Source organism: Tachyglossus aculeatus, chromosome 8 (genome assembly GCF_015852505.1).
Source record: "Tachyglossus aculeatus isolate mTacAcu1 chromosome 8, mTacAcu1.pri, whole genome shotgun sequence".
NCBI classification, from domain to species: Eukaryota; Metazoa; Chordata; class Mammalia; order Monotremata; family Tachyglossidae; genus Tachyglossus; species Tachyglossus aculeatus.
Window position 1 is genome coordinate 449494 of NC_052073.1, and position 14946 is coordinate 464439.

A 14946-nucleotide genomic window follows, 5' to 3' on the forward strand; every position below is an offset into this window, starting at 1 on the left:
TGGTCGTGTGGGTGTGGGTAGGGGGAAGAAGAAGGGGCCTTGGGTTTCTGAATCCTGATACTCAAACAGGGGGCCCCTCTGCCTCATTCATTCATTAATGATGGTATTTATTAAGCTCCTTCTCTGTGCCACAGCACTGTGCTGAGTTAGTTACCGATAATCAGATCGGATGCGGTCCCTGCCCAACTTGGGCTGTGCAGTCTGAGATAGAGAGAGCAGGTATATCATCCTATTTGAAAGATGAGGAAACTGAGGCTCAGAGAGGTTGTGACTTGCCTGAGGTCACGTAGCCAGCCCACGCGGGGCAGAGCTGGGATTAATAATAATAATAATAATAATGATGGCATTTATTAAGCACTTACTATGTGCTGTTCTAAGCGCTGGGGATTAGGATGGGGTGTCTCCTGTCTCCCAGCCCCGGGTTCTTTCCCCAGAGCCAGGCTGCCTCCGGGCCTGTAATGGCCCCAGGGCTCAGTTTCCACCAAACCAGGTTGTCAAGGGATCGAATGTTCCAAGCCACTGAGTGTCTCCCCACCTCTCACCCACCTGCTGAAACTCCCTTGGCACCTGTTGGTGTCATTTTTTTCAGAGTGCTTCTCTCTCTGGGGGCGTTAATGCAATAAGCTGGCAGCCTCCACTTCTTTCATTTCATTTCTTAGGGAAAAGGCCATGGTTTTCTCCACCACCTGTTTAGTACTTGAGGTGATTTGTATAGGGGGATTAGAAGAGAATTAGGAAATCACCTCCAGGATGGATTTTTTCCAAATGAAAGGAAAGGTGTTGGAAGGATGACCTTAGTTTGTATAGTGACCACAGAAACTGGAAATATGTTCCCTGCCTGGCTTAAACCGTATCGTGAAGATGCAGAAGCCGAGGCCCCGTGACAGACCTAGGAGCAGATCCGGAGCCACCTGGCGCTTTCCATTGCGCAGCACGACCTCAGCAAGGCGGAGCTGCTGATGATGGCAAGGTCGTGTTACCCGCTGAGCACTTGGCTGCCAAGGCTGAAGGGCAGGCGACCTCGCTGGGTTCCCCAGAAGATTGTCTTTTTTCAGGCTCAGGCGTCTGCTGGGGTTCTTTTTATTTTCTGAACAGTCTCTGCCCTCCCCACCCCACCCCTTCCCTGGAGGAGCAATGCCTCCCCTACCACCCCACACTAGCCCAATCTGTCTGCCGGACGCTGTGGCATCCTACGTCATCACTGTAGCCATTGTTCCCATCGCTTCCATTTTGGATGAAAGCAAGGAGATTCCGTCCCTGATTTATGGTTGTGACTGGAGGGAGAGTCAGGGATGGAGAGTTGGGGGAGTTGGATGGTCCATTCCTTTCCATGAAGGTGGGGGTCCGGAAGGGTCAGCTCCTGGTTTTTCCAAGTGCTCCATCAGAAACCGGATCCTGGGCTGGACCTCTGGGCCTCCACATTGCTCTTGCTTTTATGTTCAGCCCCAAATTTGACCTATGGTCGTAACAACTAGAGAAAGCTTAGCAGCTGCCAGCTATTAACCAAGTTGTTTCTTCAAATCCTCTAAGCTCAGTTGAGGCCTTACTGAGCAGATAGATGTCCTCATCAGCCCTGTGTTATCATGGGTGATTCCTGGAAGCCAAGTGTGAGAACACACGATTCTTGGCTTCAGCTCATTTAGCCCCAGCTCCATACCTTGAGCGCCTTCCTGGGCACCTGCTGCTCTCACCCACCCCCACCCGCCTCCCTCCAAAGCCGGTCAGGGATGAGGAGCCCAGCCAGGATCTCACCTGGGGTGTGGCGAGCCGTCCGGTTGGGGTCAACTGCCATTTCTCAGTCGGGGAGTTGGGGTGGCAGGGGCAAATTCTGGGAATCTGCTCAAAGGTCTTGCTGGCAAACTTGTGGAAGTCCAGTTTGGGAGCATCGTGGAAGACCACAGTTTGTTTTGGAAGCTCCACCCCTGCTGCCCCTGCAGATTCCCCTGGAGCTGAGGGCCTGGTGCCCCTCCCAGCAGGGCCAGGTAAAGGCCACTCAGGAGGAGCCGTGGGAGTGAGGCCGATGCAGGGGACAGGTTGGCCTGCTCCCGTTCCTGTCATGCTGCATCTCCAGGAATCAGGCCACTCTCTCTGCCTTCCAGACTTCCCGCTGGACATCGCCAACAAGTCCCTGTCCGAGAGCAGCGTGGCCACTGTGCTGTGGAAGTCCAAGGGCCGGAGGAGAAGAGCCTCCCACGCAGCCGCTGAGTCCTCCAGCGAGCAGGGAGCCAGCGAGGCTGACATCGACAGTGACAGCGGCTACTGCAGTCCCAAGCACGGCAACAACCAGGCTGCGGGCCCAGCGACCCGAAGCGCCGAGTCTGGCCCGGTGAACGTACGTTCCCCGCTGGAACGGTCTCGGGTAGCTTACTCCCCGGCAGGGGTGCTGGGCTGCCTAGGGGGTATGGGGCATGGAGAGCAGAGCACCTCCAACTCTCCCACCTCTGTGTTTGGCAGGGACCGGGAAGATATGGGGTGGCTTCAGCCACCGCCCTCAGGGTATTAGAGTCCCAAACTGATTGAGCCTCAGGGCCTGGGTAAAGCTCAGGGTCTGACCCTCCTAGACTTAAGAAGGCATTCAGCAGAGCCCGCTGCCCTGCCTGGCTGCCCACACTGCCCACAGCAGGCCTGGCCCAGCTGCTGAGCAGTTTGGCACAGACTCCAGAAGCAGAGTTTGCCACTCCCAACCCCTGCACACGCTCAGGGGGGCCCGGGTTAGCTTGTGCCCATTTTACCAAGGGTTCAGGAAGCTGGACCATGGCAGGGTGCCGCGGGGTGCCAGAGTGGGGCCTGTTCTACCCGGTGCTAGGGGTTAGTGCTCGAGGTGGGTGAGGGAGGTGGGGGCCTCATTCTGGGCAGTGGTGTGTTTGTGTATATGTGGGCGAAGCGGGGCTGGGGGAAGCCTGCACTCTTGTTGCAATGACTGTGCTTCTTCTAGGGGAGGGAGCGTGGGAAGCTTTTGGCCAAATTCACTGAGTTCAGCGAAGGTAGAAATTATTCATGTTTTGCAATGTCTTTCTCAATTTTAGCTCGGGGAACCATCGCTGAGTTCAGGTACTTATTTACATAATCTCCCATCCTTAAGCTGTCACTGTTTTCATTTTCACTGCTCTCAAGCTCCTGTTCTGTCCCGTCCCTTTGTCCTGCCCTCCCCCTGCTCTCTCCAAGTCCCTGGGGATCGGCTAATGAGCTGCACCCAGAGGGTTTTATGTGCAGTTCCGGCCCCGTCCCCCACAGTCAGCGGCTGTGACCGTGCAGAGGCTGGCTGTGAGTGCACAGGACTCCGTTGTCGATTTTCCCCCACTCCCCCATGCCTGTTGGTCAGGCAAATGGGTAACGGCCTGTCGGCGATCTGGGGCTCCGGGCTGTCCGTAGAGCCGAGCTTCAGTCCCGGCTGCTGCTGAATGGCTTCCATCCCAGCTCTCTGAATGGCATTGGGAATGACAACTGACAAGCATAGTCTTTATCCTGTGGACTGCGTTCATTTGGGCATGCTGACCAAATACAACAATGTCTGACCCCCGGATGAGAGCCAGAGCAGTTTTTGGCTTTCTCTCCATTTCCATTCTTAGAGGGTCTCTCGTTTGCAGCAGGTGTGAGCTGGCCTCAGGCGGCTGGCCCAGCCACTCAGAAGAGACCCTGGCCAGAGAAAGCACAGGTGGCCTCCAGAGGCGGGAGACAGGCTGAGGAAAGAAGCAGTGCCCAGGTAGGTGTCTGCCGCAATTCAACTCCTTAGCCCGGGAGCCCGCCCCGTTTTCTGCCACCCAGATGTTGGTGCGGCCCTTCAGCCTGGGGCCCGGGGGGGCAGGTGCACCTTCGTGCCCCACCAGAGGGTGGGAACCTCCCTGCCTGAGCTGGACACACCGGGGGCAAGCCCGACTCTAACCAAGGAACCAAGTTGTAGCCCTGGTCTGGATGCTGGGCCTTGCCTCACTGAAAACCTCAAGCGGACCCCATGGCCCACGCTGTTTCAGCCTGACTGAGCTTCCTGGTGATCAAGGGAAGGGGTTTGTTGGGTAGTTTTGGAAAGAATATTTGCTTAAACATTTTTTAAACTCAGTTTTTAGGCCCTCATTTATGTGTGAAATATTTGGGGTAAATTGAATAATAATAATTATGATGGTATTTTTTAAGTGCTTACTATGTGCGAAGCACTGTTCTAAGCACTGGGGGGTATACAAGGTGGTCAGGTTGTCCCACATGGGGCTCACAGTTTTAATCCCTGTTTTACAGATGAGGGAACTGAGGCACAGAGAAGTTAAGTGACTTGCCCAAGGTCATACAGCCCACAAGCGACGGAGCCGGGATTAGAACCCATGACCTCTGACTCCCAAGCCCGTGCTCTTTTCACTGAGCCACGCTGCTTAACAATAGTAGTAATAGTATTTGTTAAACAGTTACTATGTGCCAGACATTGTACTAAGCACAGGGGTGGATACCAGGAAATCGGTTTGGACACAGTCCCTGTCCCATATGGAGCTCACGGTCTCAATCCCCATTTTACAGATGAGGTGATTGAGGCCCAGGGAAGTGAAGTGATTTTCCCTAGGTCACACAGCAGATGAATGTTGGAGCCGGGATTAGAACCCATGTCCCTGTGACTCCCAGAGTTGTGCTGTATCCACTACACCATGCTGCTCCTCAAGCTTCTGTTTTTCTGCCCACTCATAGTAACAGAGCACTGAGCAGATTGCGCCAGCTCAGGGATGCCTGCCGTCCCAGGAGTCACGGTGGTCCGAAGAGTGTCTTCGGCCCTAGGAGTCCCTCCGGGGTCAAGGATGCCCAACCGTCACGGCAGTCTGCTCCCGGCAGAGCCACCAGAAGGCACCTCTCTGGCAGTTGGGTCCAAGCTGGGGTCAAGCCAGGGCTCGGGCCTTGTTCCGTAGACGTAGGCCGGAGTGTAGCTTGCCGGGTATTGGAGCGAGCGGAGTGAGGATGGCCAACCAAGCCTGGACGGGGGCCCCTCTGTTTCCGGCCCAGCCTGAGGCTTCGGGCGCCTGAGGCTAAAAAAAAAGTTCCGTTGGCCGTTGGCTTCCCGTTGGTCGTTCAGAGGCTCGTCTCTGTCATTCAGGGAGCCGGGTGGCCTCTGGCATCGCTGTGGACGAGAGGGCCCAAGATGGGGGGTGCCGAGAGTTTGGCAGAGCGACTCTCCACCCTAGCGCAGAGACTGTCGTAGTCAACTCTCAGCCTGTGTTAAACCCAGGAACTGCCAAGTGGGTCAACCTCTTCGTGGTCAGGAAATGCGTGGGGGACTTGGAGTCCAGCTGGAATTGGTTTCATGTTCTCTGCCCTGTGCCAGGAGGCCTTGAATTCAGAGATCAATTTCAAATGAAAAAAACAGGGCACCTGGCCTGGCACTCCCAGCAGCCACCCTTCTGCTGCTGGACTGAGCTCACAGGGCCCTGGAGCTGACCCCCAGGTTTGAGAAGCAGCATGGCTTAGTGGAAAGAGCCCGGGCTTGGGAATCAGAGGTCATGGGTTCTAATCCTGGCTCCACCACTTGTCAGCTGGGTGACTTTGGGCAAGTCACTTCACTTCTCTGGGCCTTAGTGACCCATCTGTAAAATGGGGATTAAGACTTTGAGCCCCACATGGGACAACCTGATTACCTTGTATCTACTAGCGCTTAGAACAGTGCTTGGCACATAGTAAGCACTTAACAAATGCCATAATCATTATTATTATTATGTGGCACACTCTGGTCTTGGGGTGTTGTGTCTGGCAGCAGCAGTCCAAAAGGGCCAGCAAAATACCGGGCGCCCCAGAGGCAAAGCAAAAACCAAGTCCAAAACCGAGAGTTGTCACTCCGGAAAGGCATGACCCCATGGGATGGGGACTCGTTTGCACACATGGTCCAGCTGCTGTGCGCCGCTCCAAGCGGGCAGGGCAGACTGGAACTGGGGCAGAGAAGAGCAACCCGGATGGTCACAGGGGTTGGAGTAGTGTCCGCTTGGGACCAGAAAGGTCAAGCCTCTTCAGGACTGATGCCAGTGTATTTGAGAGCCTCTTATCAATCAGTGGCACTTGTTGCCTGGCTGCTGAGCACTCTACTATCAATAAATCAATGGTATTTATTGAGGGCTTACTTTGTGCCGAGCACTCTACTGAGAACTTGAGAGAGTGTAATACATTAGAGTTAGTAGACATGATCCTTGCCTACAAGTAACTTGACAGTCTAGAACATTCAAATCAATCAATCAATCAATCGTATTTATTGAGCGCTTACTATGTGCAGAGCACTGTACTAAGCGCTTGGGAAGTACAAATTGGCATCACATAGAGACAGTCCCTACCCGATAGTGGGCTCACAGTCTAAAAGGGGGAGACAGAGAACAGAACCAAACATACCAACAAAATAAAATAAGTAGGATAGAAATGTACAAGTAAAATAAATAAATAAATAAATAAACAGAGTAATAAATATGTACAACCATATATACATATATACAGGTGCTGTGGGGAGGGGAAGGCGGTAAGGCGGGGGGATGGAGAGGGGGACGAGGGGGAGAGGAAAGAAGGGGCTCAATCTGGGAAGGCCTCCTGGAGGAGGTGAGCTCTCAGGAGGGCCTTGAAGGGAGGAAGAGAGCTAGCTTGGCGGATGGGCAGAGGGAGGGCATTCCAGGCCCGGGGGATGACGTGGGCCGGGGGTCGATGGCGGGACAGGTGAGAGCGAGGTACAGTGAGGAGATTAGTGGTGGAGGAGCGGAGGGTGCGGGCTGGGCAGTAGAAGGAGAGAAGGGAGGTGAGGTAGGAGGGGGCGAGGTGATGGAGAGCCTTGAAGCCCAGGGTGAGGAGTTTCTGCCTGATGCGCAGATTGATCGGTAGCCATTGGAGGTTTTTGAGGAGGGGAGTGATATGTCCAGAGCGTTTCTGGACAAAGATAATCCGGGCAGCAGCATGAAGTATGGATTGAAGTGGAGAGAGACACGAGGATGGGAGATCAGAGAGAAGGCTAGTGCAGTAGTCCAGACGGGATAGGATGAGAGCTTGAATTAGCAGGGTAGCGGTTTGGATGGAGAGGAAAGGGCGGATCTTGGCAATGTTGCGGAGCTGAGACCGGCAGGTTTTGGTGACGGCTTGGATGTGAGGGGTGAATGAGAGAGCGGAGTCGAGGATGACACCAAGGTTGCGGGCTTGTGAGACGGGAAGGATGGTAGTGCCGTCAACAGAGATGGGAAAGTCAGGGAGAGGACAAGGTTTGGGAGGGAAGACAAGGAGCTCAGTCTTCGACATGTTGAGCTTTAGGTGGCGGGCGGACATCCAGATGGAGATGTCCTGAAGGCAGGAGGAGATGCGAGCCTGGAGGGAGGGGGAGAGAGCAGGGGCAGAGATGTAGATCTGGGTGTCATCAGCGTAGAGGTGATAGTTGAAGCCGTGGGAGCGAATGAGGTCACCAAGGGAGTGAGTGTAGATTGAGAACAGAAGGGGACCAAGCACTGAACCTTGGGGAACTCCCACAGTAAGAGGATGGGAGGGGGAGGAGGAGCCTGCAAAAGAGACTGAGAAAGAACGACCGGAGAGATAAGAGGAGAACCAGGAGAGGACGGAGTCTGTGAAGCCAAGGTCAGATAACGTGTTGAGGAGAAGGGGGTGGTCCACAGTGTCAAAGGCAGCTGAGAGGTCGAGGAGGATTAGGACAGAGTATGAGCCGTTGGATTTGGCAAGCAGGAGGTCATTGGTGACCTTTGAGAGCGCAGTTTCCGTGGAATGAAGGGGACGGAAGCCAGACTGGAGGGGGTCGAAGAGAGAGTTGTTGTTGAGGAATTCTAGGCAGCGCGTGTAGACAACTCGTTCAAGGAGTTTGGAAAGGAATGGTAGGAGGGATATGGGACGATAACTAGAAGGTGAGGTGGGGTCAAGAGAGGGTTTTTTTAGGATGGGAGAGACATGGGCATGTTTGAAGGCAGAGGGGAAGGAACCAGTGGAGAGTGAGCGGTTGAAGATGGAAGTTAAGGAGGGGAGAAGGGATGGAGCGAGAGATTTCATAAGATGAGAGGGAATGGGGTCAGAAGCACAGGTGGCCGGAGTAGCACTTGAGAGGAGGGAGGAGAGTTCCTCTGAGGATACCACTGGGAAGGATGGGAGAGTAGCAGAGAATGTTGAGAGCCGGGGGGTTGGAGAAAGGGGGGAAGAGACTTTGGGGAGGTCGGACCTGATGGATTTAATTTTGTTAATGAAGTAGGAGGCCAGATCGTTGGGGGTGAGGGAAGGAGGAGGGGGAGGAACCGGGGGCCTGAGAAGGGAGTTGAATGTACGGAAGAGCTGGCGGGGGTGATGGGCATGGGTGTCAATAAGGGAGGAGAAATAGTTTTGTCTGGCAGAAGAGAGGGCTGAGTTAAGGCAGGAAAGGATAAACTTGAAGTGAACGAGGTTGGCATGGTGTTTAGACTTTCGCCAGCAGCGTTCGGCAGCTCGAGCATAAGAGCGAAGGAGGCGGACAGTGGCAGTGATCCAGGGCTGTGGGTTAGTGGTGCGAGAGCGGCGAAGGGAAAGGGGAGCGAGCGAGTCTAGCTGAGTAGAAAGGGTAGAGTTGAGAGCAGTAATCTGATCATCAAGACTGGGTAGAGAGGAGAGGGCGGCGAGGTGGGGTGTGAGGCGTTCCGAAAGATGGGTGGGGTCCAGAGAGCGGAGATCTCTGTGAGGGAGTAATACGGATTTACAGGGGAAAGGAGTGTGAGTGAGGAGGCAGGTGAGAAGATTATGATCAGAGAGAGGGATCACAGAGTTGGTGAGGGTGGACACAGTGCAGCGGTAGGAGATGATGAGGTCGAGGGTATGACCAAGTTGGTGAGTGGGTGAGGTGGGGTGGAGGAAGAGGTTGGCAGCGTCAAGGAGAGATAGAAGGCGGGCGGCAGAGGAGTCGTTAGGGATATCCATGTGGATATTGAAGTCTCCAAGGATCAGAGTGGGCATGGAGAAGGAGAGAAGGAATGTGAGGAAGGGGTCAAAGTCGTTAAAGAAGTTATAGCTGCAGTCCCTGCCCTTGAGGGGTTTCCCATCTTGTCCAGAGAAAAGAGGTGTCAGCTGAGCTTACACCAGACTATAGCTCCTTATAGGCAGGGAGCCTGCCCACCAACTCTATTACACTATAGTCTTCCAAGCTCGCAGTACAGTGCTACTATGGAGCATTTCTTCCACTTAGCTCTGGCCCTAGGGGCTTGCGGGACCTACCCTTGTCTTGGCCAGACTAGCCAGCTGCCTCTGGTTCCCCTGCCCCAAGGCCATGGCCTCCGCTGCTGCTGCCATAGGAGAGGAACTGCTCAGGTTGGATGGAGCCTCTCCTGCCCACCCCTGCCATGGAGGGCAGCAAGAGCGGTCCCTTCGACTCCCTCTGCCTGAGGACTTCAGACTTGACTGGCACCCACTGAAAACATTCTTGGGGTTCTTGGAGGCTAACGTTAAGAAACAATTTTCTTCAAAACCCTTATGGTGTCCTGTGACTGCTTGAACACTGCTATGAAGTCAGTGTTCAATGTGCTTCTGATTCCAATGGGTTTCAAGTGGCTCCTTATGGTTTCCTGTCAACCTCGTAGCTTCCAGTGACCGCATCGGGTTCATGCGGGCGTTGGTCGCCCTCTGCCTCGGTGCCACCCTGGGGGTGAGGGAGTGGAGGAAGGCAGGGGGTTGTTCTGGGGGGCTGGGTCACTGGAATGTGTGAGTGACCCTTCTGGCCCGTGGCTCCCACAGGCTAGCTACAGGTGCCGGGAGCACAGCACGAGCTCAGAGAGGAAGCTGAGCGGGCAGAGGAGACCGGACGTCAAGCTGTCCACCCCAAGCCAGCCAAGCAGAGCAGAGCCGAGCCCCAACTCCTTCTGTTTTGAGGTAACCGTCTGCCTGGGCGAAATCCAGGCCGGATTGAGCGATCTTGCTTTGCGAACGTTTTCCTTCGGGGTGAACCCAGCTTCCCACCAATGGGCACGGGCCACTTGGCCAGGCCCTCCTCGGAGTCTGCTGGGTCGCTGCTTCATTCTGGTGGTCCCCGACACAGCTGGGAGGGTGCTTGGGTGCTCGGCCCCCAGAGCAGATGGTGTTTGACTTGGTCGAAGTGGCATCTGCTACTGTTCGGCAGCTTGGAGCACAGAGCTACGTAAGAGCCCACCTTTTCGAGCAAGGTGGATTTGAGCCCACGGCTTCCAAATGGCACCATTCGTGTCCAGCCCTGGGATTTTTCCTCCGCCCTTGGTTATCTTCTGCTCATTGAGAGTTTCTAACTTCTAGTGTTCCCTTGTCATGTGAGGAGTGAAACCAGCTAGGAGTTCATGGAGTTTGGGGGAGACCATGTATCCTGGTGAGGTTCAGCCCAGCACAAAGTGGAAAGGGTCTCCTGCCGGGGACTCAGCCCATTGGGAGGAAATAGCTGTGGAGCAGCCTTGCTTCCTGGGAGGCAAGGAGGAGAAGTTAGGTCCTTGCCCGAGTTTGGGAAGGGCACAGTAATAATTGAAACTTTGGCCCCCAGAGAAGCAGGGTAAAGGCAAGGTCAGTATAGATCAGGCTCATTGACAGAAATCCAGGAATCTCGGTTAGTCCAAGGGCTTCAAGCCTCTTTTCCAACTCTCTGAATGGCGTGAGTTGCCGCTTAGAGTGACTTCTTCAGGTTTCCCCCCCGGGCTCCCTCTTCGTGGACTACTGCCCGCATGGGAGGGAAAGACACATAGGCTGTCTCTGTCGAAGTGGAAGGGAGAGCGGGTTTCTTAGATTCAAGAGCCGACCGCTCAGCAGGCAGTCGGTCTTTCCGTTCAAGGTGGTCCTAATTCTCTCCAAAACCTTCAGGTTTTCACATCACTGCTACATCTGATACTCCCGAGCCCACTGTAAAAATAAATTTCCCAAATAAGCTGGTTTGAAAACTTTGAGCCAATTCCGTTGATTCTTATAGTGTAAAACTTAATTATAGGATGAAGATGAGTTCCCAGAATTGAACAGTGACACTGGAAATGCTAAAGATGAGAGCGGGCAACGAAAAATCTCCACGAAAGTGGTACGTTATAACTAGCGACTCGGTCAACCACATAACTTTACCAGATTAGCAGAATCTCTAATCTGGTTCTGTCAATAATAATAAAAATAATAGTAGTAGTAAGCGCTTGCTATGTGCCAAGCACTGTACTAAGCACTGGAGTGGATTCAAGCTCGCCAGGTAGAATACAGTCCCTGCCTCACATGGGGCTCCCAAAAGGAAGAACAGGTTTTGAATCACCATTTTACAGATGAGAAAACCTAGGCACAGAGAAGTTAAATGACTCATCCAAGGTCACCCAGCAGGTGTATGGCAGAGCCTGGATTAGAACCCACATTTCCTGGCTCCCAGGCCCTCACTCTTTCCGCTGTCTCATGCTGCTTCTTGCTCTAGCTCTCCAAGAATTTAGGGAAGTCAGTTGGCAGTGGGGCTCACCCGATGCCGCTCTGGGCAACCTTTCTGCCAGGGCTTTTTCCTGCCCACCTGCCTCTCCCCAGCTCTACCAACAGCCCTAGTGACAGCGATCTGTGAATTCCTACTGACCATAAAAACAAGGGAGTGGGGGAAGCAATGCCCAAAAATAGCAATCATAATGGTACTCTGTGTTTTTTTAAATTATCACCATCATTTTTATTATCATACTACTATGCTAAGGGCTGGGGTCAGTATGAGTTAATTAGACCGGTCACACACACAGAGGGAGAACAGGGATCTTTTACCCATTTTCCAGAGGAAGACATCAAGGCCCAGAGAGGTAAAGGGACTTGGCCTGTTGGAGTCACCCAGTGGGCAGGGCAGAGTAGAGACTAGAACTCGGGGCTCCCGACTCCCGGCCCCATGTGCTGTCTCCTCTCGGCCATGCCACCTCCTGGGAGCCCGTTCTATGCGCCCTGTGCGCCCCTCGGTACATAGGACCTTACGGAGAAGGGTCACCAAGGTCTGAAGGTGGGAGCTCCTCAGTTGGAGTCAGAGGGGATTCATTCATTCATTCAATCGTATTTATTGAGCACTTACTGTGTGCAGAGCACTGTACTAAGCGCTTGGGAAGTACAAGTCGGCAACATATAGACGGTCCCAACCCAACAACAGGCTCACAGTCTAGAAGGGGGAGACAGACAACAAAGCAGAGCATGTAGACAGGTGTCAAAATCGTCAGCTCTCTCACAGCCAGATCTCTTCTTTGTGCGCTGGGCATCCCGGGCTCTCAGTCTTCTCATCTCTGGCTTTTGTGGCATTCTAGTTGACCGGCTTGCCGGAGAATTCCCCCATCAGCATAGTCCAAACTCCCATCCCCATCACCGCGTCCGTCCCTAAGCGGGCCAAGAGCCAGAAGAAGAAGGCTCTGGCAGCAGCCCTCGCCACGGCGCAGGAGTACTCTGAGATCAGCATGGAGCAGAGGAAGCTGCAGGTGTGGGCGAGTCCTAGTGGCTCAGGGACCCGCCCTGGCCAGGGGCGGGCAGGGTGCTGCGGAGCTGGGTAGGGGGCCCACCAGTCCTTGGGGGCACAATCCTGCAGGGAGGGCAGGGGCAGGCGGGGAGAGTGTGCTTGGCCCCAGCTTTCGGTGCAGGCGGCATTGGTGGCATGGCCAGCTCATCCCGGTCCCTCTGACAGGAGGCCCTGTCCAAGGCGGCAGGGAAGAAGAGTAAGACGCCGGTGCAGCTGGATCTGGGTGATATGCTGGCTGCCCTGGAGAAGCAGCAGCAGGCCATGAAGGCGCGGCAGATCACCAACACCAGGCCCCTGTCCTACACTGGTAAGGCTCCTTCCATCCTACCCGGGGAGCCGCTTGCATCTGGCATGGCGGGGAAGGGGATGGGGGGTTGGGGGGTGCGGAGGCAACCAATCAGTCAGTCACTGGGATTCACTGAGGGCTTACTCTGAAGGCCTCTGTACTGAATGCTTGGGGGCGTACGCTACGATAGACTCAGTCCCTGCCCCCAAGGAGCTTACAGTCTAGAGGGGGAGACGGACATAAAAATAGGATACAGAGAGCGGGAGACAGAATATGAGGCTCTATACACAAGTGCTGTGGGACTGGGGGAGTGGTGAGTAACAAACTACTTAATGGTTACACACCCAAGGGCATAGAAGACCCAGAAGGATGGGCGAATAGAGTGAAGAAAAGAGGGGTTAGTTAGGAAAGCCCTCTTGGAAGAGATGATTTTGGGATGGCGTGAATATGGCAAGAGCGGTGGTCTGGTAGCTATGAAGGGGGAGAGAGTTCCAGGCCAGCGCTTAGAACAGTGCTTGGCATTCATTCATTCAATCGTATTTTTTGAGCACTTACTGTGTGCAGAGCACTGTACTAAGTGCTTGGGAAGTACAAGTTGGCAACGTATAGAGACGGTCCCTACCCAACAACAGGCTCACAGTCTAGAAGACGGGCTCACAGTCTAGAAGGCGTGTAGTAAGCGCTTAACAAATGCCATCATCAGTATTATAATTATTATTTGGGCAAGGGGGTCAGTGGCAAGGCACATAAGATGGAAGTACAGAGAGTGTGTTGGTGTAGGAGGAGCTAAGTATGTCTGTTGGGTTGTAAGGGGGGGTGAGCTGGGCTAAGTGAGAGGGGAGAACTGATCAAGTGCCTTAAAGCCAATGGGCAGAGTTAGGCAATTTCTGAGGAGGGAGGCTACAGTGCGCCACCCCCTTTCTGCCTCCGCCCTCACCGTCCCTTCAGGGCACTGTTGACCCTCCTGGTTTCCGCATTTCAGCCGGGACCTGTCTGTGTTTTGTGGCTCTTGGGTTCCTGAGAAGCAGCATGGTGTAGTGGATAGAGCACGGGCCTGGGAGTTAGAAGGTATTGGGTTCTAATCCCGGTTCCGTGACTGGTGCGCCGTGGGACTTTGGGCACGTCACTTCAATTCTCTGTGCCTTAGTTACCTCATCTGTAAAATGGAAATTGAGACTGTGAGCCCCACATGGGACAGGGATAGGGTCTGACTCAATTTATCTGTATCCACCCCAGCGCTTAGTACAATCAATCAATCAATCAATCATATTTATTGAGCGCTTACTTTGTACAGAGCACTGTACTAAGCACTTGGGAAGTACAAGTTGGCAACATATAGAGACAGTCCCTACCCAACAGTGGGCTCACAGTCTAAAAGAATGCATGCAGTACAGCGCCTGTCCCATAGTAAATGCTTAATAAATATCATCATTATTACCATTATTGGCGCTCCCCAGCACCCCCATCCCTCCCCCGCCCCAGTTGAGGCTCTCAGCCTCTGAAACGAGAGAGCTCCCTCCTTCACATCTGCCATACTGAAATCTGGACCTCAGGGGTCACGGACATGAGCTGTCAAACCCAGTGACCGGCTTCCTCTGACTGTAATACTACTACTACTACTAATAATAATAATAGTGGCATTTATTAAGCGCTTACTATGTGCAAAGCACTGTTCTAAGTGCTGGGGAGGTTACAAGGTGATCAGATTGTCCCACGGAGGGCTCACAGTCTTAATCCCTATTTTACAGATGAGGTAACTGAGGCACAGAGAAGTTAAGTGACTTGCCCAAAGTCACACAGCTGACAGTTGGAGGAGCCGGGATTTGAACCCATGACTTCTGACTCCAAAGCCCGTGCTCTTTCCACTGAGCCACACTGTGGACCCCGCCAGCCCCCCACCCCAGGCGTCTCTGAGCTCAGCCCCATTTCCTCCCTCCATGGCTGCCCTCTTTCTTGAGGGTCCCCGGGGTGTACCCCCCAAGAAAAGCACAGGCTCTGCTCAGGGACCCAGGGCAGCGTGGGGCAGAGATGCCAGGACTGCTGGGTGCTTTTGGAAGAGGAAGGGAAGGAATGGAGATGGCCCATGTCTGGGGCCTGTGGAGCCCGCAGACGGGGAGGAGGCTTCTAGGTTTGCTGTGCTCTTTGGGGTCTACCTCCCAGTTTCCAGCTGTCCTGAGCCCCGCCAAAGAGCTAATCCAGCCCTGGGTCTTGGGAGGCTCCCCTTTCTCCCTCTTCTCAGGCTGCCACCCCGCAGCCGGGG

General features: G+C 54.0%; 1 protein-coding gene across 4 annotated transcripts in view; it reads left to right on the forward strand.

Moving 5' to 3' along the window:
* SECISBP2L (SECIS binding protein 2 like) overlaps positions 1 to 14946 on the forward strand; it is a 39181-nt gene that overhangs the window by 14909 nt on the left and 9326 nt on the right. For 2 of the 4 annotated variants that reach the window (XM_038750131.1, XM_038750133.1), the window contains exons 5-11: positions 2100 to 2332; positions 3027 to 3051; positions 3588 to 3703; positions 9685 to 9819; positions 10892 to 10975; positions 12195 to 12362; positions 12566 to 12707. In XM_038750131.1, the coding sequence (XP_038606059.1) occupies positions 2100 to 2332; positions 3027 to 3051; positions 3588 to 3703; positions 9685 to 9819; positions 10892 to 10975; positions 12195 to 12362; positions 12566 to 12707 (903 nt within the window). The remainder of the gene's footprint in view (positions 1 to 2099; positions 2333 to 3026; positions 3052 to 3587; positions 3704 to 9684; positions 9820 to 10891; positions 10976 to 12194; positions 12363 to 12565; positions 12708 to 14946) is intronic. The other 2 variants (XM_038750132.1, XM_038750134.1) reach the window with 2 other exon arrangements.